At 42.3% G+C, this 23283-nt stretch overlaps 1 protein-coding gene across 2 annotated transcripts in view; it reads left to right on the forward strand.

Annotated features, from left to right (window-relative positions):
• Positions 1 to 23283, forward strand: part of GRIN2A (glutamate ionotropic receptor NMDA type subunit 2A) — a 372220-nt gene that overhangs the window by 268345 nt on the left and 80592 nt on the right. For both annotated transcript variants that reach the window (XM_007188412.2, XM_007188413.2), the window contains one exon: positions 17112 to 17317. In XM_007188412.2, coding sequence (XP_007188474.1) covers positions 17112 to 17317 — 206 coding nt within the window. The remainder of the gene's footprint in view (positions 1 to 17111; positions 17318 to 23283) is intronic.

The following is a 23283-nucleotide window of genomic DNA, read 5'->3' on the forward strand; positions in this document are numbered from 1 at the left end:
GTTAGTTTCCAAGATCTGAACCGAGTTTTGAACCCCCATTTTTCTGATTCTGAAACCCATGCTTTGACCACTAAGTTCTGTTATCTTCCTCAATCAAGTTCTGAAATGCAGGGGACATCACCCAGTGCTGTGGGAGGTAGAGGATACAAGTGAGAAAAGCACGCAGTTTGTTTTTCTGATATATAATAATTCCAAATAGTGGAAACAAAGAGCCTAACAATTTCTGAGCATTGACTGTGCCACAGGCCCTGAGCCAAACATATTACATACATTATCTCATTTTATGTTCGCCAGAACCCTAAATGGTAGATTTCATAATTATTTTTATTTTACAGATGAGAAAACTGAGGCTGGAGAAGTGAATTAATTGCAACACGGTCACCCAGCCACTTCATAACTTGGGGGGTTATAAATAACATGTAAAATATCCAGCAAAGGGCCTGGTACATAGTAGAAAAACTTTAACAAATGGGAGCCATTATGCACAGTACAGTATGGATTTTTTAATGACAATTATCAAGAGTTTTTTTCTTGTTGTTGTTGTTTGTTTGTTTCTGCATTTTGAGTGGGTTTCTGGAAGCCTACTGCTGGCATTCTCTTTTCTCAGAGGAGTTGGGCTTCAAGTTTAAAGATGAACATACTAAACAATCATTGCATTTGTTTTCTCTTTGAGTCCCATTTAAGGAGTTGAATACTGAAATATAGGCAATTAAGCAAGTCCTGGGCCAGCAGTCAGAAAACTGTCTCTAGTTCTTTCACCTATTTGCTCTCCTTATCTGGTCCACGTTACTTGAATGAACATTAGTTTACTGCTCTGAAAAATTGTAATAATATCTCCACCTTTATGTGACTCTCTGCAATGAAGGCCAAATGAAGTGAGATAATAAATAGCAACTTGTAACCCACAAAGGGCTATATAAATTCTGGGGATTTTATATTATTAACCTCATAATGACATTTAGCACTCTGGCCAGGATGATTCTTCCAAATGTGTCTTGGAAATGTATCTGAAATTTCCTTTTTCTACTTCTTTTCTTTTTTCCCACAGTACAGCTTCTTAACCAGTTGAGAACTCAAAAGTACATTCATAAGGTTTCATTTTGGGGCATAAAGATCCAAGAAAGCTTGGGTTACATTTATAGTTATGAAATTAATAGTATGCATTAATTGTACATAACCTCAAGCCAGCAAATGGAATTAAAAATAATTGTCAGGCCTTTGGATTTATTGATAGAGCTAACATAACACCAGGCTGCTTTTGGCAAGACCTTCTCTGTGTGCAGAATTATATTAATAGGCACTATCAGTTCTATCAAAAATGGAGAGAGTAAGTGAAGAATTTATCTGTCTCCCTTTGGGGGAAAAAAGCAAGTGTATTTCCTAAATGACATCTTGGTATATAAGACCTGGGCTTGGAGTTTTGATAAAATTAATGCCTTGCTCTCTCCTGTTCTGGAGATAGTCTGTGCCCTACATTTAGAGTTTAACTTCAATCTCAAGAGGACCTGCACATTGTAGATGGGATGGAATTAACCTTGACTGAATACCTACTATGGGCCAGGCTGGGCGTTTCACATAAAGGAATTAATGTAATTCTTACAAGAGCCCTGAATATAATAAAACACCCAATATTGGTTGAGCAATGGTGACCATGTGGCAAACAGAGTAATAACTGCTTTGTAGGCATGATTTTATTTAATTCTCACAGCAATCATGTGATATGATTACTCTTATCATACCCACTTTACTGGGTGAAAGAAGAAACTAAGGCCCATGAAGGAAACAGTAAACGTAGCCAAGTTGCACAGCTAGTAAGCATAAGAGCTGATATTCAGGCTCGAGTTCGGCCAACTCTGAAATCCACATTTTTTTCAGTACATATTACCAGAAGAAGACAAATAAAGTTGTGATTACAGGAGGATAATAGTTATGGCAGTCATGTTGGTATATTGATCTATTCAGTTGTTTACTTACTAAACGTTTATGTGTTTACTCTGTGAGGGGCGCTGGGCTGGGTGTAAGGGATGATAAGAGCACAGCCCCCACCCTCAGGGAGCCCGCTGGGGCGGACAGGACGGTGTTTGGGTACTTATGGTACTTGATGAGATAAGCAAAGAGGAGGTCACCCAGCCAGTTTTGTGGGGTCATCAGGGACTGCTTCCCAGAAGAGCTCTTCTCTAGGCTGAGCTCTGAAGTGCAGGTAGGAGGGTGCCAGGCAGAGAGTGGGAAAGGGTTTTCTGTGCAGCGGGGGCGGGAGCGTGTATGGATGCCTGCCACTGAGAGGGGAGCTCAGCGTTCTGAGAAGGCTGTGATCAGTGCTGGGGGATTCCTGAGTCCCTGTATGGGGGGCAGGGGTAGAACAGGGATTTGGCTGTCAGAAATGAGGCTGACGTGAATGCAGAGAGCTAGAGATGCCTGGGAATGAGATAGATCATTTAGGCTACGGTCAGGCATGTTCACTTGATTCCAAGTGTAGTGAGAAACCATCCAAAGGCTTTAAGGGGGAGCGTGGAATGATCACATATGCAGAGCTATTTAGAGTGACAGCTTGGGCTGCAGCTTGGAGGATAGGCTGGGAGGAATGCTATCTGGGGCAGGGGGACAAGTCTTGAGGTGATGGCAGAAACCAGTGACAGGTGAGGACCAGGACTGAGTGGTGGTCTGACTTAAGGAAGAAGTGGACAAGGAAAAATCAAATATTAGAACTATCAAGGCTTGGCAATTGATGGAATATAAATGAGGGTGGAGGGAGAGGGGTGAACTAAGGAATATTTCCAAGGCTGAGATTTCAAGAAGTCATATTGGCACATGGGAGAATAATTGTGCATTTTTTTTAAAAATTGAAGGTAAGATGATGAGTTCTGCTCTGAGCCTGTTGAGTTTGAGGTTTCCTGGAGGCAGTAGAGAGGAGCTGGTGAAAGACAACCATGTCTGAGAATGGTCAACATAGAGATGATAACAGAAGAGTGAGTAGTCAATGCCTGAGCATGGAGGTCTGAGGGCAGGAGGGAGGGTCAGGACATGTAAAACGTGTGCAGAAAAAGAGGAGCTTGCATTTTGGCGGAGCTAGAGAAGTCAAAGAGGTGGGAACTAGCCTGGAAAGGGTAGGATCATGACTGTCTAGGGCAGAGAGACTCAAGGAAGATGGGAGTGGGTCTCAGTGTCAAATAGATGCACCCGTTAGCTTTAGTGATGAGAGGGCCCCTGGCGATCTTGTTGAGGCCAGTTTTAGAGGAGAGGTTGGTGCAGAAGAGGACTGTGCCCTGCTCCCAGATGACGGGATTAGTGGAGAGAGGCCTCTGTCAGCAGTGGAGGAGGGGAGGAGGAAGATGTGTGCCAAGGCAGGTAAGTTTGTAGGTATGCAGGTTGTCCATAGACCATGAAATCAGAGGCAGATTCATCAGCTGGAAGTGAGGATGGAGCTGGCAGAGTTGCACTTTCTTATGGGCAGATGTGAAAGTTTGAAATACTTCCTAGGGAATGTAAGGTGGCCAATCAGGAAAAGGGAAAAGAATTTTTGGTCAGAGACGGGGTCCTCACATTCAAAAGAGTATTCATCTATGCGGTTACGTGATGCTGTCCACCTATACTCGGTGGTTTTCAGGTGAGGAAGTGGTTGGATTGACTGAGTTGGCAGAAGGTGGTACCAGGGAGGTGTGACAGGAGGACAGAGTGGGGGCAGGATAGTTGTGGATATGGCAGGACATGTACTGATGTGGTAGATGGAGAGGTCTGGGTTGGAATGGGGAAGAGGTGAAGGCTTGAATGAACAGATCAACTGGGAGGAAAGAGAGGGCCCTGGGACCGTGGCCAAAATGATGTTGGAGAAGAGACATGCGAATAGCAGTGTGAGAGCACTGTGGGTCTTTCTAAATTGAGAATCATTGAATCAAGCAATTCTAAGTGCATTTCTCCTCATGGGAGTGAGTGGCTGAAGTGGGCTGGAGATGGCCTATGGAGAGGAAAGGTCAATAAACTGACCTCTCACTTTATCCAGATAGTCTGGCAAATGTGAATGTATTCATGAAGGAAATGATACAATCATTTGATAATAGGACAATTCCAAAAGATGTGGGAGCTGATAAATACCAACCATACATGTATGAAGTCACTAGTATTATCCCCAAGTGCTAAGTCATCAAGGGATCCCAAGGCCAATTGCCAGTTTGAACTCAAATGCAACCAAATTGCAATGTGCACATAGCAATTTCAGCTTACTATCCAGGGGCTTCTATAATCTTGTCCCACTGTATCCCTTTATTCCTCTTTCTCTCTCATCCCCTTTGTACATTGTGTATTTCATCCAATTTGGGCAAATTCCTAGTCCACAAACATGTCCCTTAAGCTCAACTGCTATGCTTTTGTCCACACTATTCGTTCAACTTAGAAGTCTCTTCTCTCCACACTGATTTTCCAACTCCTCTGCCTGTTCTACAGCTTCCCTCAATTGCCGTTCCTCTCGTAAGGTCTCCCCTCTCTCACCAGATCTCCTCTTCCACTTCTGATGCTCCCTTGCATCTACTTCAGTTTCTGTTTTATTTTATAACTAATTCTGAGAGCATTGTATTTTATTTTCCCTATTAGTTGGTGGGTTGCTTACACACAGAGACTTAGATCAGGGCTTGGTAAACATTTTATAAAAAAGACAGCTAGTAAATATTTTAGGCTTGGCGGGCCATACCGTCTGGATGGAAAGTACTCAAATTCTGCTGTTTTTAGTGTGAAAGCAACCGTAAACAGCATATAAGGAAATGAGCATGGCTGTGTTCCAATCAAACTTTATTTATGGACATGGAAATTCAAATATCGTATCATTTTCACATGTCACAAAATATTATTCTTTCCATTGTTTTCAACCATTTAAAAATATAAGATCCACCCTTAGCTCATGGGCTGTATAAAAACCACTGGCCCTTGGGACAGAGTTTTCCAGTCCCCAGCTTGGAGTCAATTTACTGCTGTATCACCAGTGCTAGGACAGTGTATGGCACGTAGTAAGCACTCAATAAACATTTGTTGAGTAGATTAACCAAAGAGTCAATGTAATCCAACCTTATCTGACCGAAAACCTAGAGAATAGCTTAATAGCTTTGCTTATTGGTCGTTAACACTCAGAATCAACAGGAATCTTGGGCTTCCACCTTTGGCTATACTTTGTGTGAATCTGAAAAGTTTTAATTTAACTAAGGTGACATAGCTCATAGGCATCATCACTGAACTTGAATTTGAGTCTTCTGACTCCAAGTCTAGGGTTCTTTTGAACTATGAGTTTGCCAGTATGATTCAGTAAGAAATGCCGAGTAGCTCCCTGGATGGTCACCAAGATTTTCATTTCATCCGAGTAATTCTATGGGGCTCTGGCATTGTTAATTAGTGTCCAAGATGAGGATAATCAGTTTGGATGAAATTGGATTGACAGTGGAGGGCTACTTAGGCTCAGTTTTCTGAAATAGCAAGTCTTATCTGGCCCATCCCAAGGGGATCCTTGTCTCCTACACCACCTTGTAATAATCATGTTTCTAACAGTGGGCAAAGCTGTGGTTAAGCTTATTACTGTTCCCTCACCATTAAATCTTCTGTTGGCTTTAGTGTTTCAAAGGATCCTCTCACTGGAATACTTTAGGACTCAGACAAGCCTGGAGCAAAGTAGTTTGGGGCCCGAGCTGAGCAAAGAAAAACGACTGTCAAAATACCATCTTATTTAAGGAGAATTGAAATTCTGATCCGGGTGCATTTCATCACAGGGATGGATTTCACCCACGCACAAGTGCTTTCGTTAGCATCTTTGTAATAACCAACAGGGCCTCAGGCACCAACCCCTGGCTCGCCCTTTCATTTAGAAGGAGGAAAACGTCCATCTCAAAGACTTAAATGTATTATTTTGCCCCAGATATGAAAGAATAAATGCCCATCAGAGACCTGACACCAAGTGTTCCAAACCCTTCAACTTTCACAACCCAATAACTTTTCACGGTCGAGAGGATTAAATACTTTGCAACTGATCAATACCCCCAGGTGTTATAACCTTATTTTAAAACTCTGCAGACACTGTCAATGAGGTTAACTTTGAATGTTCAGGCTGAGATCCAAATGGAATTGGCTTTTTTACATAATGCTGAGTGAGGAAATCCACGAGCCTTTGGCCCGTTCTATCCCTTAAGTCAGGTTTGATGCATTGAAGTCTCCTTCTTCCTTAGTCTGTAATTTAATTACCTGGAACTTATCTCCTTTTATAAATTGTTACACACTCAGCCCCCAGTTTTTTTTTACCACTTTGCAAGGTTTTCATGGAAAAAAAAAAGTTGCCCAAGAGTAAGAGGAGGAGTCACACCTGTATTCATATCCAGCTTTGTCATGATCTTCGGGCTGGTAAGAATGACTTGATAATCCCAATGAACGAAGGGCCCTCTCAGCTATCAGCCCAGCTCTGGAGGGCTCCTGACTACCTCCTAACTCTTACCAACTCTGCCAAGGAAGCAAAGAGCTGCTAAATATCCTTCAAGTAAATATTCAAGAAAGAGCTATTTACTCTGCCAGATTGCAAATGGTATTTCATTTATCTTACAAGTAGAAACTACACTGATCTTTGAAATTTACTCAGAAAAGTACATTAGAAGGTCAAAAGAAAAACCTTTTCCGTATTTCTAAATTGTCTTTGCAAAGGTGTTAAAAAAAAATAATCGTGGTTATCACTACTATTATAATAGAGAGTCCTTAGGTCAAGTTCTCGTCCAATAATAGGTGCTTATCCTCCCCCACTCCAGGTCCTGTGTTTGTCCCATTTTCCTTCACACCTCCTCCTGAAGTGTTTTTGCAGACCTATAGGCATCCTGGTTTTCTTCGCCAAGGCAACAGCCTTTTCAGGAGTTCAACTAAGTTTAAGTCCAAATTTTGATGATAACAGATGCAGCAATGTAAACAGAGTCACATCGTCTTGGCCGTCAGCATCTCAGGTACAACGTGTGACAGAGGCAAGATGGAATCCTCCCTTCTAAGGCCCCTTACGTAATGGATGGAGATTACCACAGAGGCGAAGAAAAAGTCTAATCAGCTATTAGAGCCCTAAATTACATTCCTCTTGGTTGAAATCCCCAAATTACCTAATTGTCACGCAGTTCACATTTGAGCGGCTGATTTTTTCCCTGATCTATTATTCTAATCGCCTTTTGGATGTCGATGTTAGCAACCTCAAGCCTGCAAGGGCTCACTGCAGCGCTGCTGTCAGAGACATGAAGCAGGGTGGAATTCAAGGTCCTTAGAAGAATCAAGTCACAGGTACACTGAGGAAATAACTGGCAAACATGAAAGAAAACCACATGATAGCCACGTCTGGCTGTTCTCTCTCCTCCTCCTGTATTTCACAGGGAGAGAGCACTTGCCCCTCTCCAAAGGGGACAGGCCATGCATCTGGGGAGGCTGAGCTCAGGTATCCCAGCTCCTCGGGGCATCGCTACTCGCAGCGGGGTCTTTCCAGTTGATCCGTAGAATGTTCCCTCATTTCCCTTGTTTGCCTTGATATTTCCCAGAGCAAATCTGATGGCAACCTTGGGAATATCAAACAGTGGTGATGACCCCAGTCTCTCAAGTCAGATGGCCTGAGCTCAGCCTCCAGATGCTCTCTCTTCCTTTTTTGATCTTGGGCAAGTCACGTCAGCTCCCAGTTTCCCAATCTATAAAATGAGGGTAACGATGACCTTTTCCTTACAGGGATGTGAGGGTAAAATGAGAAAGTGCATGTTGGGGTGGTCACAGTGTCTCAAGACATGCCAGTTGTTATACTTATTCATTATTTAATAATTATTACAGCCCATTGGAGGGCTGACTGATACAGAAGTTACATAATGAAGGACTCCCAGGAGAGGGTTCAAAAATTAATTAGTAATTGTGAGAGGGCTCCTTTTTATTTTTTGCTGATTTTTCAAGTCTCTAACGTTAAATGATTCCAACATGGAGCCAAAGGAGAGAAAGAAAACACTATTAACTGTTTAGCTAAAGACCGGGACACATCACTTTTTAAGATCATGTAAATAATTAAAAATAAACCAAAGAAACAGAACTTCTCTCCATCCCCAGGGACCTGGGAACAGAGGAACTTTGTAGAACTGGAGATAATAAATGAACTTTTGAAGAAAATGGAAGCTCATTGTTCCAGAGACTTTCACTTTTAAATCTGAGCTTGAACGAGCATTGGGCTCTTCTCGTGTTGAATGAACCTCAAGAGGAGAATGGAAGCAATAGGCAGGTTGTTCGAGGAAATAACGGTGATCAAAACACGTCTCCATGAATTACCAGATCAGTGCTGAGTCCTAAGACAGCCAATGCCGTTATCCATAAAGACATTAGATTATCCTGAGAGCAGTTATTATAGGAGGAAAAAAATCAACTGCTCCAATGTGAGCTGTATAACAATCAGGCAATTCTGAAATTTCAACTGAGAGGAATTTAATTAAGGCTCTAATAGCTGATTCAGCTCATTTAGATCTGCTGGCAATTGCTACTGGTTACATAAGAAACTCAGGAAGAAAGATTCCCATCTTTTCCTTCTGCTGTGTTTAATCCTGCTGGTAGCCATACGTGTGACCCTTTAGGTGCTCCTCTTAGATCACCCAGAACAGAATGAGCTGGGATCCTGGTTAAAAAGTTAGGTTCCCAAGCCTCATCCCACATTTACTGATGCATACACTCCAGCGGTCTAGGAGTCTGCATTCATTCACTCATTCATTTATTTTAATTGAAGTATAGTTGATTTACAATATTGTGTTAGTTCTAGGTATATAGCAAAGTGATTCAGTTATTTATATATGTGTATTTTTAGATTCTTTTCCATTATAGGTTATTACAAAATATTGACCTATAGTTCCCTGTGCTGTACAGTAAATCACTGTTGTTTATCTATTTTATGTATAATGGTGTGTATCTGTTAATCCCATACTCCTAATTTATCCCTCCGCCCTCTTTCCCCTTGGAGTCTGCATTCTTAATCAACCCGCAAGGAGAGGTTCTTATTCCTGCTAAAGTCTCATAATCCCACTACCTTCAGTAACTGCATTTAAGACAGTGCATTCAAAGGAAGCAGGTGCTTTACTTTAACACCTGAAAAGCAATTCTTAGTTTCACTCTGCCAGTGGCCATCTGAGACCCCAAGGCACTGAAGACAAAGTAGGTTTGGTCCACACCTGCTTTTCAGCAGTTTTGTTGTAGAAGCTTGTTTGAATATACCATGCAGGGGAAATCTGGGGTGCAATGTGACATCTGGTTTCAGCAGACTCTAGCTGTCTTGAACGAACTTTAGATTAGGTCTTGATTCACAAAAAATCACTAGACTCAACTGCAAACTACTCCAGATAGAGCACATTTCAACTTAATATCAAGTCAGGGTTGTGTCTCAGACATCTTTGTAGTAGTTTCCAGGTCAATCAAATTCAGATCTACTTTTGGATTCGAGCAGCAACCGAAGACACAAAATTACTCATGTGTAAACCTGCTGTTAGCTCTGCGTTTGCATGCAGAGGCGTGGAAGTGATGCTAACCGGTGATGCTATTTATGCTAAATATGGACTTTAAGTCATTTTAAATTTCCTTCATGGACATTTATCTTATGTCCTTTAGAAGACTTTATATTTCAGGTGGAGAGAAATTGGCCTCCTGTTTGCTTTGTTTTTCTCCTGAAATTCATCTTCCTGAAGAGTTAATTACTCACATTTTCTCCAGCTTGGGAGTAAATCCCTGCTTATTATCTGGAGTGAGATGTTTTCCGGTGTTTTGCACATGTGAAGTGTTTGTTTTAAGACCTGTTTCCCCCTTGGTTATGAAATCACTCGGTGAGCTAACCAGGGCCAGCCAAGCTGGAGCACAGGCAGCGTGAACTCTGCTTTCACTGTCGGTTTTAATAAATTTCATCTCTGATTTTTAATTTTGCAATCCCTATTGTCTTGTCTCCAAGGAGAGAATCTGAGTAAACAGGCGACTCTCCTCTTTTAACTTTGAATTCTGAGTAAAAATTGATGCCGTGCTGCCATCTGAATCGAGTTCAGTTCAGCAAATATTTATTGAACTGGAATGTGGTGAACACTGTACTACAGCCGATGTGGGTCATGTTGTGTGAAAGGCTGGCCAGGCCAGAGATTCTATAATACAGGGCAAACTGAGCCCTTAATCCCCACCCCCGTACAGTTACACAGTCGGTCTCTAAGTTGTATTGATTCCACCACTTTGGGATCCTGTGAGTTCATGCCCCCTCCCCATGCGGCCCTATGCCAGACTCATCCAGATTAATGCAGCTGCCTCCTGACCCATCACTCTGCCTTCAGAATCTTTTAGGCACAAACCCTTTCTCTGCACTGCACTGGGAAGAAGTGTCCTAATACGTCAGACTGATTGTATCCCTCCTCTGATTAAAAATCTTCAATAATCCCCATCCCCATCCCTCTACACAAGTCCATTGCCCTGTGAACAAAGATAGAACTCCGGAGCAAGCCACACACCAGCTCTGCTGGTCAGTTCCTTTAGAAGCATCTTTGGTTTCCTTGCAGAGCAGGAAGCTCTCTGCTCCAGTAGTATCCTGTGCGCACCCCAGCATGGCAGTTACCGCATTTATTATCTCATGTTATCTCATGGCCAGTGTGCTTTAACTCCTCTTCTCTAACCAGACTGGAAAGTCTGAGCACTGGGACCAGCCTGCACTGTTCACAATTGTACCCCAGAGCCTCCTGCAGTGCCTGGCACAGTGTAAAGCCCTGGACGCATGTGTATTGAGCTCATGAATGAACAAGCGAGAGAATTCAAGGGAAAAAGAGAATGCTCAAAACCGCATTCCAGCTGGAGTATTAAGCTGCAGGGGAGAGACGGTATTTGAGCTGTGCCTGGAAAGAATGGGTAGGATTTCAGTCAGTGGAGATGAGAAGGAGAGGAATTTCACGTAGAAGTAGTGCAGGCAAAGGCGGGGAAACGGGTGTCATTCAGGGTGTGTGTGGTGAGAGTGAAAAGTGTATGCGTCTGGGCTTCCCTGGTGGCGCAGTGGTTGAGAATCTGCCTGCTAATGCAGGGGACACGGGTTCGAGCCCTGGCCTGGGAAGATCCCACATGCCGCAGAGCGGCTGGGCCCGTGAGCCACAACTGCTGAGCCTGCGCGTCTGGAGCCTGTGCTCCGCAACGAGAGAGGCCCGCGCATCGCGATGAAGAGTGGCCCCCGCTTGCCACAACTGGAGAAAGCCCTCGCACAGAAACGAAGACCCAACACAGCCAAAATCAATCAATCAATCAATCAATCAAAACATACGCATCTGATTCAAGATCCTCATTAAAAAAAAAAAAAAAAAAAAAAAAAGTGTATGCGTCATTGTGGCTTAGTATTGTGCGTGTGTGTAGAGGTGTGAGTGTAGGTGTGTGTTAGGCATGTGTGTATGTGTAGTTGTACGTGTGTGGAGGTGAGTGTATGTGTGTATTGTGAATTCAGGTAGGTATGAGTGTAGCTGTGTGTTTATGTATAGATGTATAAATATATGATATATATATGTGTGCATGTGTATGGGTTTGAATCCACTTATATGTGGATTTTTTTCAGTAGTAAATACTGCAGTACTACATGATCCCCCGTGGGTTGAATCTGCAGATATGGAGGAACCATGGTTATGGAGGACCAACTATATCTTATACACGAATTTTTGACTGCACGAAGGGTCAGTGCTCTTAAACCCCACGTTGCTCAAGGGTTAACTGTATACAGATATGCATATACATATATACGTACACACATGTGTGAGTATGTGTAGGTGTAAGCGTATGTGTGTTTGAAGGTGTAGATGTATATGTTTTAGTGTGAGGGTGTGTATAGGGTGTACAAAAGAGAAGTCAAAAAAGGGATAGAAAGAGAGAGAGGAGAGAGTGTTTTGAGGTTGATGGGACCTATACTGTAGGGTCCATTAATGTAAGAGGAGTCTGATTGGTTCTGTGAGCAGTATGAGTCATGGAAGGATTTGAGTAGAGGTGGATCTATGATCTTGGTGTTTAGATACACGCTTTTAGGGAGTGGCTTGGGAGAGAACAGTTGTGAGGTGATTTTAACTGTCTTTTGTAAGCATTTCATGAATAGATCAAATACGATCAAGCACTCATACCTCTTTGAAAGGAGAGTCACAAACATCTATTAACCTCATTTCTTCCAGCCTCTTGCAGCCTCTGTGACATCGCTATGGATTTAACCAGACCTTAAGGGATGAATATTAACTTACGACAGTTTCTGGAGATGAAATTATCTTTGCTCTGAGAAAATATTGGCTGAACGTTTTGATAAGTAATCACTGCGCTGTCACAAAACACTTCCTAGGAGCTGAAGAGGAATTAGCTTTCTAAAAGCACAGCATTTAAATTTTATTAATAAGAACAGATAAAAAAATCATTGCAAAGTTAATTTCCCCTTTCTACATTTCTTTTAACAAAATCACTTTTCTCCATTAGCGGTCAATTATTTTTCTTTGTCCTCAAAACTTCAGTTTATTTGCTGAAAACATTTAAAGGTTTATCACCAAAATTCAGTTTATTTTTCATTTTTTTTTTTTTTATAAATTTATTTTATTTATTTATTTATTTTTGGCTGTGTTGGGTCTTCGTTTCTGTGCGAGGGCTTCCTCTAGTTGCGGCAAGCAAGGGCCACTCTTCATCGCGGTGCGCGGGCCTCTCACTATCGCGGCCTCTCTTATTGCGGAGCACAGGCTCCAGACGCACAGGCTCAGTAATCGTGGCTCACGGGCCTAGTTGCTCCGCGGCATGTGGGATCCTCCCAGACCAGGGCTCGAACCCATGTCCCCTGCATTGGCAGGCAGATTCTCAACCACTGCGCCACCAGGGAAGCCCCCAGTTTATTTTGAAGGTAAAGTTTTTTTTCTTCTCCCACACAACCTAGTTGGGGGAATTTGGGACTGTTTTCAAGTCCAAAATTCATGATAGAGATAAAAATCATCTGCCCACACCTTCTTCTTGTGTATAGGGTGTTTATAAGAATTAAAATAGTGCTAAGAATAGTGCCTAATAATCTTTGGACCTAGAGATTATCGTACTAAATGAAGTCAAGTCAGACAGAGAAAGACAAATATATGATTTCACTTATATGTGGAATCTAAAAAAACATGATACAAATGAACTTATTTACAAGACAGAAATAGACTCACAGACATAGAAAAGAAATTTATGGTTACCCAAAGGGAAAGAGAGGGAGGGATAAATTAGGAGTTTGGGATTAGCAGATACAAACCACTGTCATCTAATGTTACATACTCTGCTAAGTGTGGTGTGTTCGTTCATTCCATCAATACCTATCCAGCTGTACCAGGCCCTGAGTGAGAAGCTGTGGGCATAGAAACCAACTAATATACATATATATTAATATATATAATATAATATATATATATATATATCCCTGCTAGACTGAGGAATCACAATCTAATGAGTGAAACATATACACAAACACATAGGTTGTTGAGGTATAATATTGTTAAGCAAATGAAAATCAGGTATTTAAATCAAATCAAGGATTTGTGAATGAAATGTTATGATGTCTGAGATTTCCTTCAGTATAATATGGGAGGAGTGGTTGGGAGCATAAATGAAACAAGATTGGCCATGAGTTAGTCATTAATGAAGCTAGATAATGGGAAAATGGAGATACATTCTAGTATTTTACTTTTGTATGAGTTAACATTTTTCCATAATAAAAAAAGAAAAAAAAAAGAATGGAGGGGGCAAGAATCTTCCACTTTTGGGCAAGTTATATATGGACCCATGTTCATGATGATTTCTTCATTTCTTTTTCCATTCTGGATAACGGACTAGATTAACTCTTAACGGCAAATCTCAGCTCCTTAACTGGACCTGCAAGGCTTTGCATCCTCTGGCCCCTGCCAGCCTGCAGGGCTCTTCCTTCCTCTGTTCCCTCTATCCCCTCATCCACTCATCTTGGATTTCCAGTCTCAGCTTAAGTGCCACCTCTTGGGGAAGACTTCTGTGATTTCTTTCCCCCTTTTTCCAGTCTTAGACCCGTATTTTATTTCTTCCTCCCAGTTTGTATGATGTATATTTTTATGTGGTTATTTGACTCATGTTTGTCTTCCCAATTAGCATAAAAATTCCTTGCAAGTAAAAATTGTGCTGCTTGCACTACAGTACCCTTAGTGCCTAGCACAGTGCTTGGCACCTGGTAGCCACTCAGTAAATATTTATGGAGTAAACGAATCTCTATTAAGCCTGTCTACAGACTCCAGACTCAGTAATAGTGCTTTGTAAATAGGAACATAGGAGGGGAAAGCGAAGGATGTCTGTTTCTCCCCTATCTGGTATATAAAATCCTGGAGTTGAGATTTTTGGCGTTTGGAACAGGAGCCTATCAGCCTCAGAGAAGGAGGTAAGAGCTCTCAGGATCTAGGGCAATGTTTACACAGAAGCTTCAGCTCCTAATCAAGTTTTCCCACCCACCACTTGCTTCCACCCTCCTTGGCTGACCCATGGGTGCTTACTTAGACATGTTGGGAAGGGAGAGAGGAACTTAGAGGAGATTTAGGAAATTATTGCACTCTGGGAACTCATAAACCTTTGCAGCCTCTCTCTCCATGAGTCAGCCTTGGGCTGGAACCTTTGCCTGCCTCCCATGGTGTAGGGTATGTGACATGGTCAGTGACATCACCAAAGATTCTGCTGGCTAAACGGGCTTTGCCTCTATTTATGTTACCTTAGGACTTTAGGAGCTGTCTCCACAAGGAAGAAAGGGTCTTGGAGCAATAACATGATTACTGCAGATCAATTAATAGAAACACTAGTCGGAAAGCACCTTTGGATTCACATAGTTCCATGGTATAGCTCTGGATCCACCACTTACTAGCTGTGCAAGTTTGGGCAGTTTACATAATCTCTCTGTGCTTCAGTTTGCTGAACTGTGATGCTGGAATAATAATCCTTACCACGTGGAATTTGTAAGATTAAACTAAGTGGTAATATTGGCACATTTCCTGACTACACAGACATGCTCAAAAGTGACATTGTTATAAGTATAGCATCAAATGCTGTGGTGGAGATGGGAACAAAGTTCTCTATTACCAGGGAAGACAGGAATGCTTTTACAGATTAGGTGATATTTGAGCTATATCTTAAATGCTACCTACAATAATAAAATAATAGCAGCTGCCATGTATGTTACATGTTAAGTTCTGTGCTCAATGCTTCAAGGACATTTTTGGCTCATTCAAATCTCACTACAGTTCTGAAAGCATATCCTGTTGCAATCCACATTTTACAGACAGAGAAAGCAAAGCTCAGAGAAGTTAAGCAACTTTCCCAAGGCTGCTCAGCTAATGGGTGAAGCCAGGATTAGCACTTAGTTCTATGTGACTCCAAAAGCCATTGTCTTACCCACTGAACTGCCCAGGCTCTTTTGAAGGCTATGTTTGAGTTTTCTAAGGGAGATGAAAAAGAAAGAGATGGGTATAACATGTTCCAAAAGGAAGAGCTTGGATATCTCTTTATTTTTTGCATGTTTATTATTATTGGCTTGGTCTTTGTCCGGCAGCCGACTGATGGTTACAACAAGGCAGGAATCATTCTGTTTTATCCCTCATTGTTCCTGGGCTGGTGTCAGCACGCACATAGCTGGTGTTCAATAAATCTATGTTGAATGAATTAAGAATTTGATGGGCTCCACATTCTCTCCAGCCTGTGTTACATCACAGCATGAGGAGATGAACGTGTTTGCTTGACCAAATTACTCTACTGCCCTTCCTAACTTAAAAAGGAAGGTATCAGTGAAGCTGGACAGTTTTGTAATTGGCCACACGGCATGTTTCTCTACAAGCAGCAAACATTTTCCAGTCCGAATGATGATGTCATCTTCCAGAGCACTGATTGCCTTCTCTCCCGCCACCTATCACCTCTCCTGGTGTCCAGCGTGTCTGAATTCTCTTTAAGGGCCTGAGATTCATTTCTGGTGACACTTACATTACAGGAGGAGAGGTGAGTTGGTCACATCAACACAGACAAGGCTGGACTTGGCACTTAGGTCTTCAGACGAGGTATTTTCCTTGAGGTTTGTGTTACAAATAAAGCGCTGACCTGTGGTGTCAAGCAGTCGCACGTGGGAGCAGGAGGAGGAAGCAGAAAGTGCAATGCTGGGGGCAGCTTTCTCCCCGTGTGTACGCGAAGAGTGCCAATAAGCTGTCAAATAAAATTAAGGTTCAAAACATACAGCCTTCAATTTGATTTCACTGAGATGCCGACAGCTGCTCAGAGGGAACACAATCGATTCTGTTTCGACAGGTCTTGATGTACAGTAAGCAGTAAAAGTCTCCACTCTGTGCTGGATTAATAAAAATTCACCTGAATTTCAACTTAAACAGAACCGTGTCTGAGCTTGAAGGGAGCGTCTCGTCTGCTCGCCCGCTCTCCCCCCCGTGTTTGTCTCTCCCGCCAGCCCTCCCTCTTTTCTGCTCTTGTTCTTCATCTTCCTCTCCCCTTGCCTCTTTTTCTCTTTCTTAGCACTTTTTAAATCTCTCTCCCTCTCACTGACTCTCTTCTATACTTAAAAGGGAGAGTTTGGAGTCCTTACTACGTGCTGGGCACTGCCCTGTATGCTTTTCTCGAATTGCCTTCTTTAATTCCTACGACATCCTTATAAAGTAGGTGGAACTGTGTCTATTTACAGATGAGAAAACAGATGTTCATGGTGATTAAAAGCCTGCCTGGGGCTGTACAGCTAGTAAGTGGCAGATGTGGGGATTCAAGCCTAGACCTCTGATTCTAAAAGTCCTTGCTCTTTTCATGACATTAGTGGTCCTGAGCTCTGGCAGAACATCACACTCACTTGGGGATCTCCAGCGGCATCAGTGCTTAGGCACCACCCCCATATTTATTAGTCTGGGGAGAGCCCAGGGCATGGGAACTGCCCAGTATTCTGCTTTCCCTTTGTCCCCATCTTTCTTAGCATATAAACAGAAGTGTACACCGAGGTAGGTAGCAGAAAAGCCCTGAAGGTGATGGGGTTCCTCTCCCATACCTCTTACGGGGGAGGACTCACCTTTCTGGAAGCCAGTGGTGCAGGAAAGCACAGGTGTGTCTTTCTCTTTATACTGCAGGTGGGCAAGTGGGAGAACCAGACCCTGAGCCTGAGGCACGCCGTGTGGCCCAGGTACAAGTCCTTTTCGGACTGTGAGCCAGACGACAACCATCTGAGCATCGTCACGCTGGAGGAGGCCCCCTTTGTCATCGTGGAAGACATAGACCCGCTGACTGAGACGTGTGTGAGGAACACTGTGCCGTGTCGGAAGTTCATCAAAATCAAGTGAGTCCAGGGATGCTGTCGGTTGAATGTGCCCAATCCTTTACAACAATAGCCTGTATCACTGATGACAGTGGTATCTCTACAATAATAATAGAATGTAGTATAAAATATACTCTATTATAATAGGTGCGTATAAAAATAGATTTTTTAAAAGACCTGGAACTACACCAGGTGGTTTGCATTCATTTGATTCCAGCAACGGCAATACGAGGTGCATGGTTTTGCCCTTTTTTTTTTTTTTTTAGAAATTCACGTTCTTTTATTTATTTATTTATGACTGTATTGGGTCTTCGTTTCTGTGCGAGGGCTTTCTCTAGTTGTGGCAAGTGGGGACCACTCTTCATCGCGGTGCGCAGGCCTCTCACCATCACAGCCTCTCTTGTGGAGCACAGGCTCCAGACGCGCAGGCTCAGTAATTGTGGCTCACGGGCCCAGTTGCTCCGTGGCATGTGGGATCTTCCCAGACCAGGGCTCGAACCCGTGTCCCCTGCATTGGCAGGCAGATTCTCAACCACTGCGCCACCAGGGAAGCCCCGGTTTTGCCCATTTTAAACATGATAAAAACTGAGTTATGAGAAGATTAAGAAGCACGTTCAAAGCCACTCAGCTAGTAGATGGAAGAGGCAGAACTCAAACACTTGTCCATCTGACTCCACCACCATATTCTTAACCAGTATGGTGAATCAACCCTCCCCTTCAATCTTTCCTAGAATAATTATTTCTTTTGTATTTTTCTGGTTACTCCCTCCCCCAAACCATATCTACCACTTCCTTCCACCTCTTTTCTATTTCCAAGATCCAAACTTTTCAGAATTTTCAAAGCTTCTCTCCATTTCGGGGTCAACATCCACCTTACAAGTGACTTTCTGATGTGCTTAAGGTGGAGCTGATCTCCTGGGGATCTCCTAGGTCACCAGCAATAAACCAGCATTGCATCTAAGTCATTTCCTCTTTTATTACTATTGAAGAGGAACTGACATTTTTTATCAGATCCCCTGGTGAAGGGTTCTCCCTAATCTATAAACCCTTTGGAGATACATAAAGCTTCATGGCCAAGTCCAAGGCCCTGAATTTTGTCTTTGTAATGCAAACATAAACACAAATACCACCCTTGTGGAGGATTCACAAAAGGAAAAAGCCTACCGTTGGATGGAAATCTTTTTTTTTTCTGAGTATTTTCTGATTGCCTCCTTTCACCTGTACAATTCTTGCTTGCCCTTTAAGTCTTAAGCACTCCCTCCCCAAGCTAGGTTAGCTCTCCCTACTTCCACAGTACCCTGGCTGTGTCTCTATGTCTTAATCCGCTCAGGCTGCTATAACAAATTACCATGAGTGGGTGGCTTAAACAACAGACATTTATTCCTCACAGTTCTGGAGGCTGGGAAGTCCACGATCAAGGTGCTGGCAAATCTGGTGTCTGATGGAGACCCTCTGGTTTGCAGACGGCTGTCTTCTCCTCACCTGGTAGAGAGCAGAGGGAGAGGAAGCAAGCTGTCCTGCTCCATCTTATAAGGGCACTACTTCCATTTAGGAGGGTTCCACCCTCATGACCTAATTACCTCTCCAAATACCCTCACACTGGGGATTAGGGTTTCAACATATGAATTTGAGAGGAACATAAACATTCAGTCCATGGCACTCTCTAGCTATCTTTCTCACTTGTTTTTATGGCTTACAGTTTGTCTGTATTTCCCCCAGAGTATTATCTGCCTAAATATAGGGAACGTGGCTTATTAATCTTTGTGTCCTCAGGGACAAACACAGAATATGACACCCCAATGTTGATGACACTTGAACGGAGGGTGAATGGATACTTTTCCTCCCATGTTCCAAATTCCAACCTAAGTTCTTATTATACAAGATGCAAATCCCCATGGCTCAGTGCTTTGGATAAAGATAATTTTTTAAGAATATGATTGCTAAATGTATTATGAAGGTGCATTTCGGTTTGGAGAAATTTTTGTATCAATAAGCAGCATTTTTGGAGTTGAAATTCTGATGGATTATTCAGTAAATAATCATCAGCTTTTTTTGGAGTCATCAGCCTCTTTGGGGTTGAAATTCTGAATAGATTAGTCAATAAATAAATACACATGAAGCATAGTTTCTGTGTTAGTCACAGTGCTGGGCATGGGGGATGCATCAATGAACCGGGAAGGATCTTGCAGCCAAGGGGTGCACATGGTTAAAAAACTACTCAACCAATAAGGGAACAGGGCAGCTCCACATTAGGATAAACCCTGTGAAGGATCTGAATAAGATGGTGTGATAAGGGAGTCACTTGAGGTATGCGGGGCTCCTGCAGCTCACAAAGGTAAGATTTAAGGTGACATGTAAAAGAGGAAAAGGAGCCAAACATGTGAAGAACTGGGGAAGAGCCACCCAGCTAGAGGAGCAGGTGCAAAGGCCCTGAGGGAGGAAAGAGATTGGCGAGTTTGGGAAACAGAAGGAAACCTAGTGCAGTACTTGGAAGTGATGAGCTGGGGGAATGACAGAAGGGGTAATGTGGGAAAGTTGTCAAAGGAGGTTTTGACTTGGGTGGTGTTCTTTGAGCAGAACTTGGTCAGATGAAGAAAGCAGAGTGGCTGGCACAAAGCAAAGAGTATAACCCCACTGGGGCACCTCCTTTATGATAACAATATCTTCTCTGATTCAATAGGGCCAATCAAGTAGGGCATCTTACGCTTCACACTCAGTCATTGGAGATTAAAGTCTTTAAAATCCAAAGACTTGGAGCTGAAAACAATAGATCACCAAGTCCTGAGTCACAATGGTCTGGAGGAAATGAACCTCCAAATAAATTACTGTCTTTAAAAGAATTGACTTTTCAACTGAAGAATAGAAACAGATTAACAAGTTCAAATTCACGATTTGGGTTCCTGTGGGAGGGGGTGGCTTGCAATTTTCCTTTTCCCACTTGGGGACATGAGAATCGTACTGTGCTTCTAGGTGAAATTAAAGTCTTTGATTTACCTGAAAGCAATAGAAAATTACTAGGATCCAGTAATCCCAACATTAACACAGATTAGATCAACTGCATTTCCTAAAGGTAACATCTTTGAGGCAGGCTGATTGGTTCCAAAAAGGATTCCTGTTGGACAACATGATTGTGTTTGTTTTCTTGGTGATATTCTTTCAGGGAAAACCCTTTGTCTCTCACTTCTGGTAAATGGTGGGGTCTTGAGGGCACACATCAGTCTTCTAAAAAATCAGGTAGTCGGAAATGAGCTGAGAAATCAGACTTTTCTTCTAACCTGTTAGTTGAGTGTTAAGACGTGAAGAGAAAATTGAGGAAAACTTACCTGTTTTGATATGTAGGGATAAATGGCTATACTGCCAGTTAATCCCCTAAACTGTCAAATCGTTGGTGAAAAGAGAGGAAATATATTTTTAAGTACCTATGTGAGAGGTGCTTTAGATACCTTATTTAATATTTCCAACTATCCTGCAAGGTAAGTATCAGCCTTCTCAATGCACGAATAAGTAAACTAAGGTCTGTGAATGAAGAGACCCATCCGAGTTTCCATGCTTGTCAAGGGCAGACCCAGGATTTGAAAGCAGCTCTGTCTGACTTGCAAGGCACATCCACTGGCCACACTGGGAAATTATAGAGCCAGAGAATTGATGATTTATTGGATCCCTTTCCCCATATTTGTTTTTATGAGTCTCCCTTTCTTTTGGGTGATGGTGGAGAGCAGAGAGATTACATGGGCACCATTTCTCAGATGCTTGGGTAGTTGTCATAACCCCTCCTACACACACACACGCACACACGCACACGCGCACACACACACTCACACACGTGCACGCACACACACACACACACACAAGGTTTGTGATAACAACCAACAAAAGTTCCCAGTATGGTCTGTGTTTCCATAATGCCCATGATAAATTCAACTAGTTCACTTTCTTCTTGTCTTTTTCATCCTGTGTCCCCAGCGTCTAAATCCATGTCTTACACAGAGTAGCTGCTCAGTGGGTGCTTGTTGGGTGAAAATGCATCAATGACAACTGGTTAACTAGAATACACCTAGTATTAGGGGACATGGGGGGAATAATTAACTCATAAACTGGCTGAGGTTCCAATGAGGTCAAAGAAGCAGATAGGTCACTATATGGCTATGACCCTGAATCTTAAACCTGGGGTATTTGTTAACTCCTTTCCACACTCTCCCAGGAATCTTGACCAGGTGAAGGAAGAGGCTGTAATAGAAGAAGGGAAGGAGCAGACAGTGAAATAGCTGCAAATGGAAAGAGGTGGTAAAGAGGCATCGATGCATGGCCTATGGTGGCCAAAAAGAAAAAGAGAGACTTTGATTTGGGCACATTTTTCAAAGAGCCACAGATACCAAGAAGAAAATCATATTTGGACATGCCATTAATTTAATGTACTTAGGACATATTTCTATCATGTTTATGGCAGTTATAACTCCACCTTGACCCTTTCTGCTCTGGGAAACTGGTGGAGAGAGGGAAGGTCCGTACTTCCTGTTGTACTACAGAGTTAAGTCCACCAGTCATCATCTGTAAATGCATGCGGATGTGGCCTTCCACAGCCCCCCAGACTGAGGGCAGCAGAGTCTGAGCAGGTTGTCCAGCTGCAAGGCTGGAGAGTGAAGTCTCCATCGTGGTCCTGGCTGGCAGATGCAGGTTGGTTGAGCAGAGCTCAGAGACAGGATAGGAGAGAGCAATGGTGAAGACAGTGATTCAGGATAGGTGATCTGTGATCCTGAGATAAAGAAAGCATGAAAAAAGGTATCATTCTGCAACCTACTTCCATTACTCAAAGTTATATTGTCAAATCTATCCATATTCTTGGATATAGATATATACCAATGGTGCTTAATGTGTGTGTGTGTTTATCCAATTATATATGTAGTATATACTCACTGCAGATAATTTTGGGGGAAAAAAACCTAAAAATATGAAAAAGATAAAAAACCATTTCTTACCATTCAAAAATAGCTATGCTTCATATTTCATTGTTTTTCCATCCAGATACTTCGTAAGCTCATCTGTTTTTATATAGCTATGACTACTCTGTATGTATCACTATGTAACCTACTTTTATCATAAGATATGGAAATGTAAGTATTTTCCTATTATCCTGTTAGATTTCCATAAACATCATTTTAGTGCTTAGATAACAATTCAGTATGTAGATGTGTCAACAATGGAATATTGAGGCAGCACATGTCCTATGAAATACGTGACTCAGCGTCTGAGCATGGTACTAATGGATGCCCCAGGGCAAGGTGGAACCAAGTGCATTGCCCAGAGAGGTCTTGATCTTCCTGTAGCAGTTGTTTAAATAGTTTTTGTTATCACTTGGGAAGACCCCTGTTTCCTTCCCTTTTAAAAGAATTTCTGGTTTTTCTGAGTGTCCTTTGAGTATGACTTTGTCAAGTAAATAAAGCAAAGTGGCTGGCACAAAGCAACGAATGTAACCTTGGTAGATTATGATAGGTTTTAAGACAGCAATGCCCTCTGTATTTTAATAGGGGTTTTTCCTGATCAAGGACATTGCTATTTAACAGTGTCACCTTTTACACTTCCTCCACGTAGGTAGGGAGGGAAAATGTTATGAATGAGCCTTCATTTGCAAGATGACTCGATCAAGAGACATTAAGTCCACAGACTCAGGCACAGAGTAGACCCCAGGTCTCCTGATTTTTAGCTGATAATTCTTAGTTTTCCTCAGCAAGGAGAGTATCTTTCCTAAGTAAGTAAGGCATCCTTTCTTCTTCCCTTTGGTTGCCAACCTCTATTTTCAGTGAAAGGATAAAGCAAAACTCTCCTTGCTCTGAGAATTTCACATCTTCCTCTCCTCCATTTTCCAATAAGTTTTTATAATTCAGTTTAGATTAGATGACTAAACTCTGATCTAAAGAGGTTGTATGTGTTATAAGCTTTAAAAAAATAAGAGGTAGTAACTCTCATCTGCATAATGGGGATGTGAATAC

This window comes from Balaenoptera acutorostrata, chromosome 15, assembly GCF_949987535.1.
Source record: "Balaenoptera acutorostrata chromosome 15, mBalAcu1.1, whole genome shotgun sequence".
In the NCBI taxonomy this organism is placed as follows: Eukaryota; Metazoa; Chordata; class Mammalia; order Artiodactyla; family Balaenopteridae; genus Balaenoptera; species Balaenoptera acutorostrata.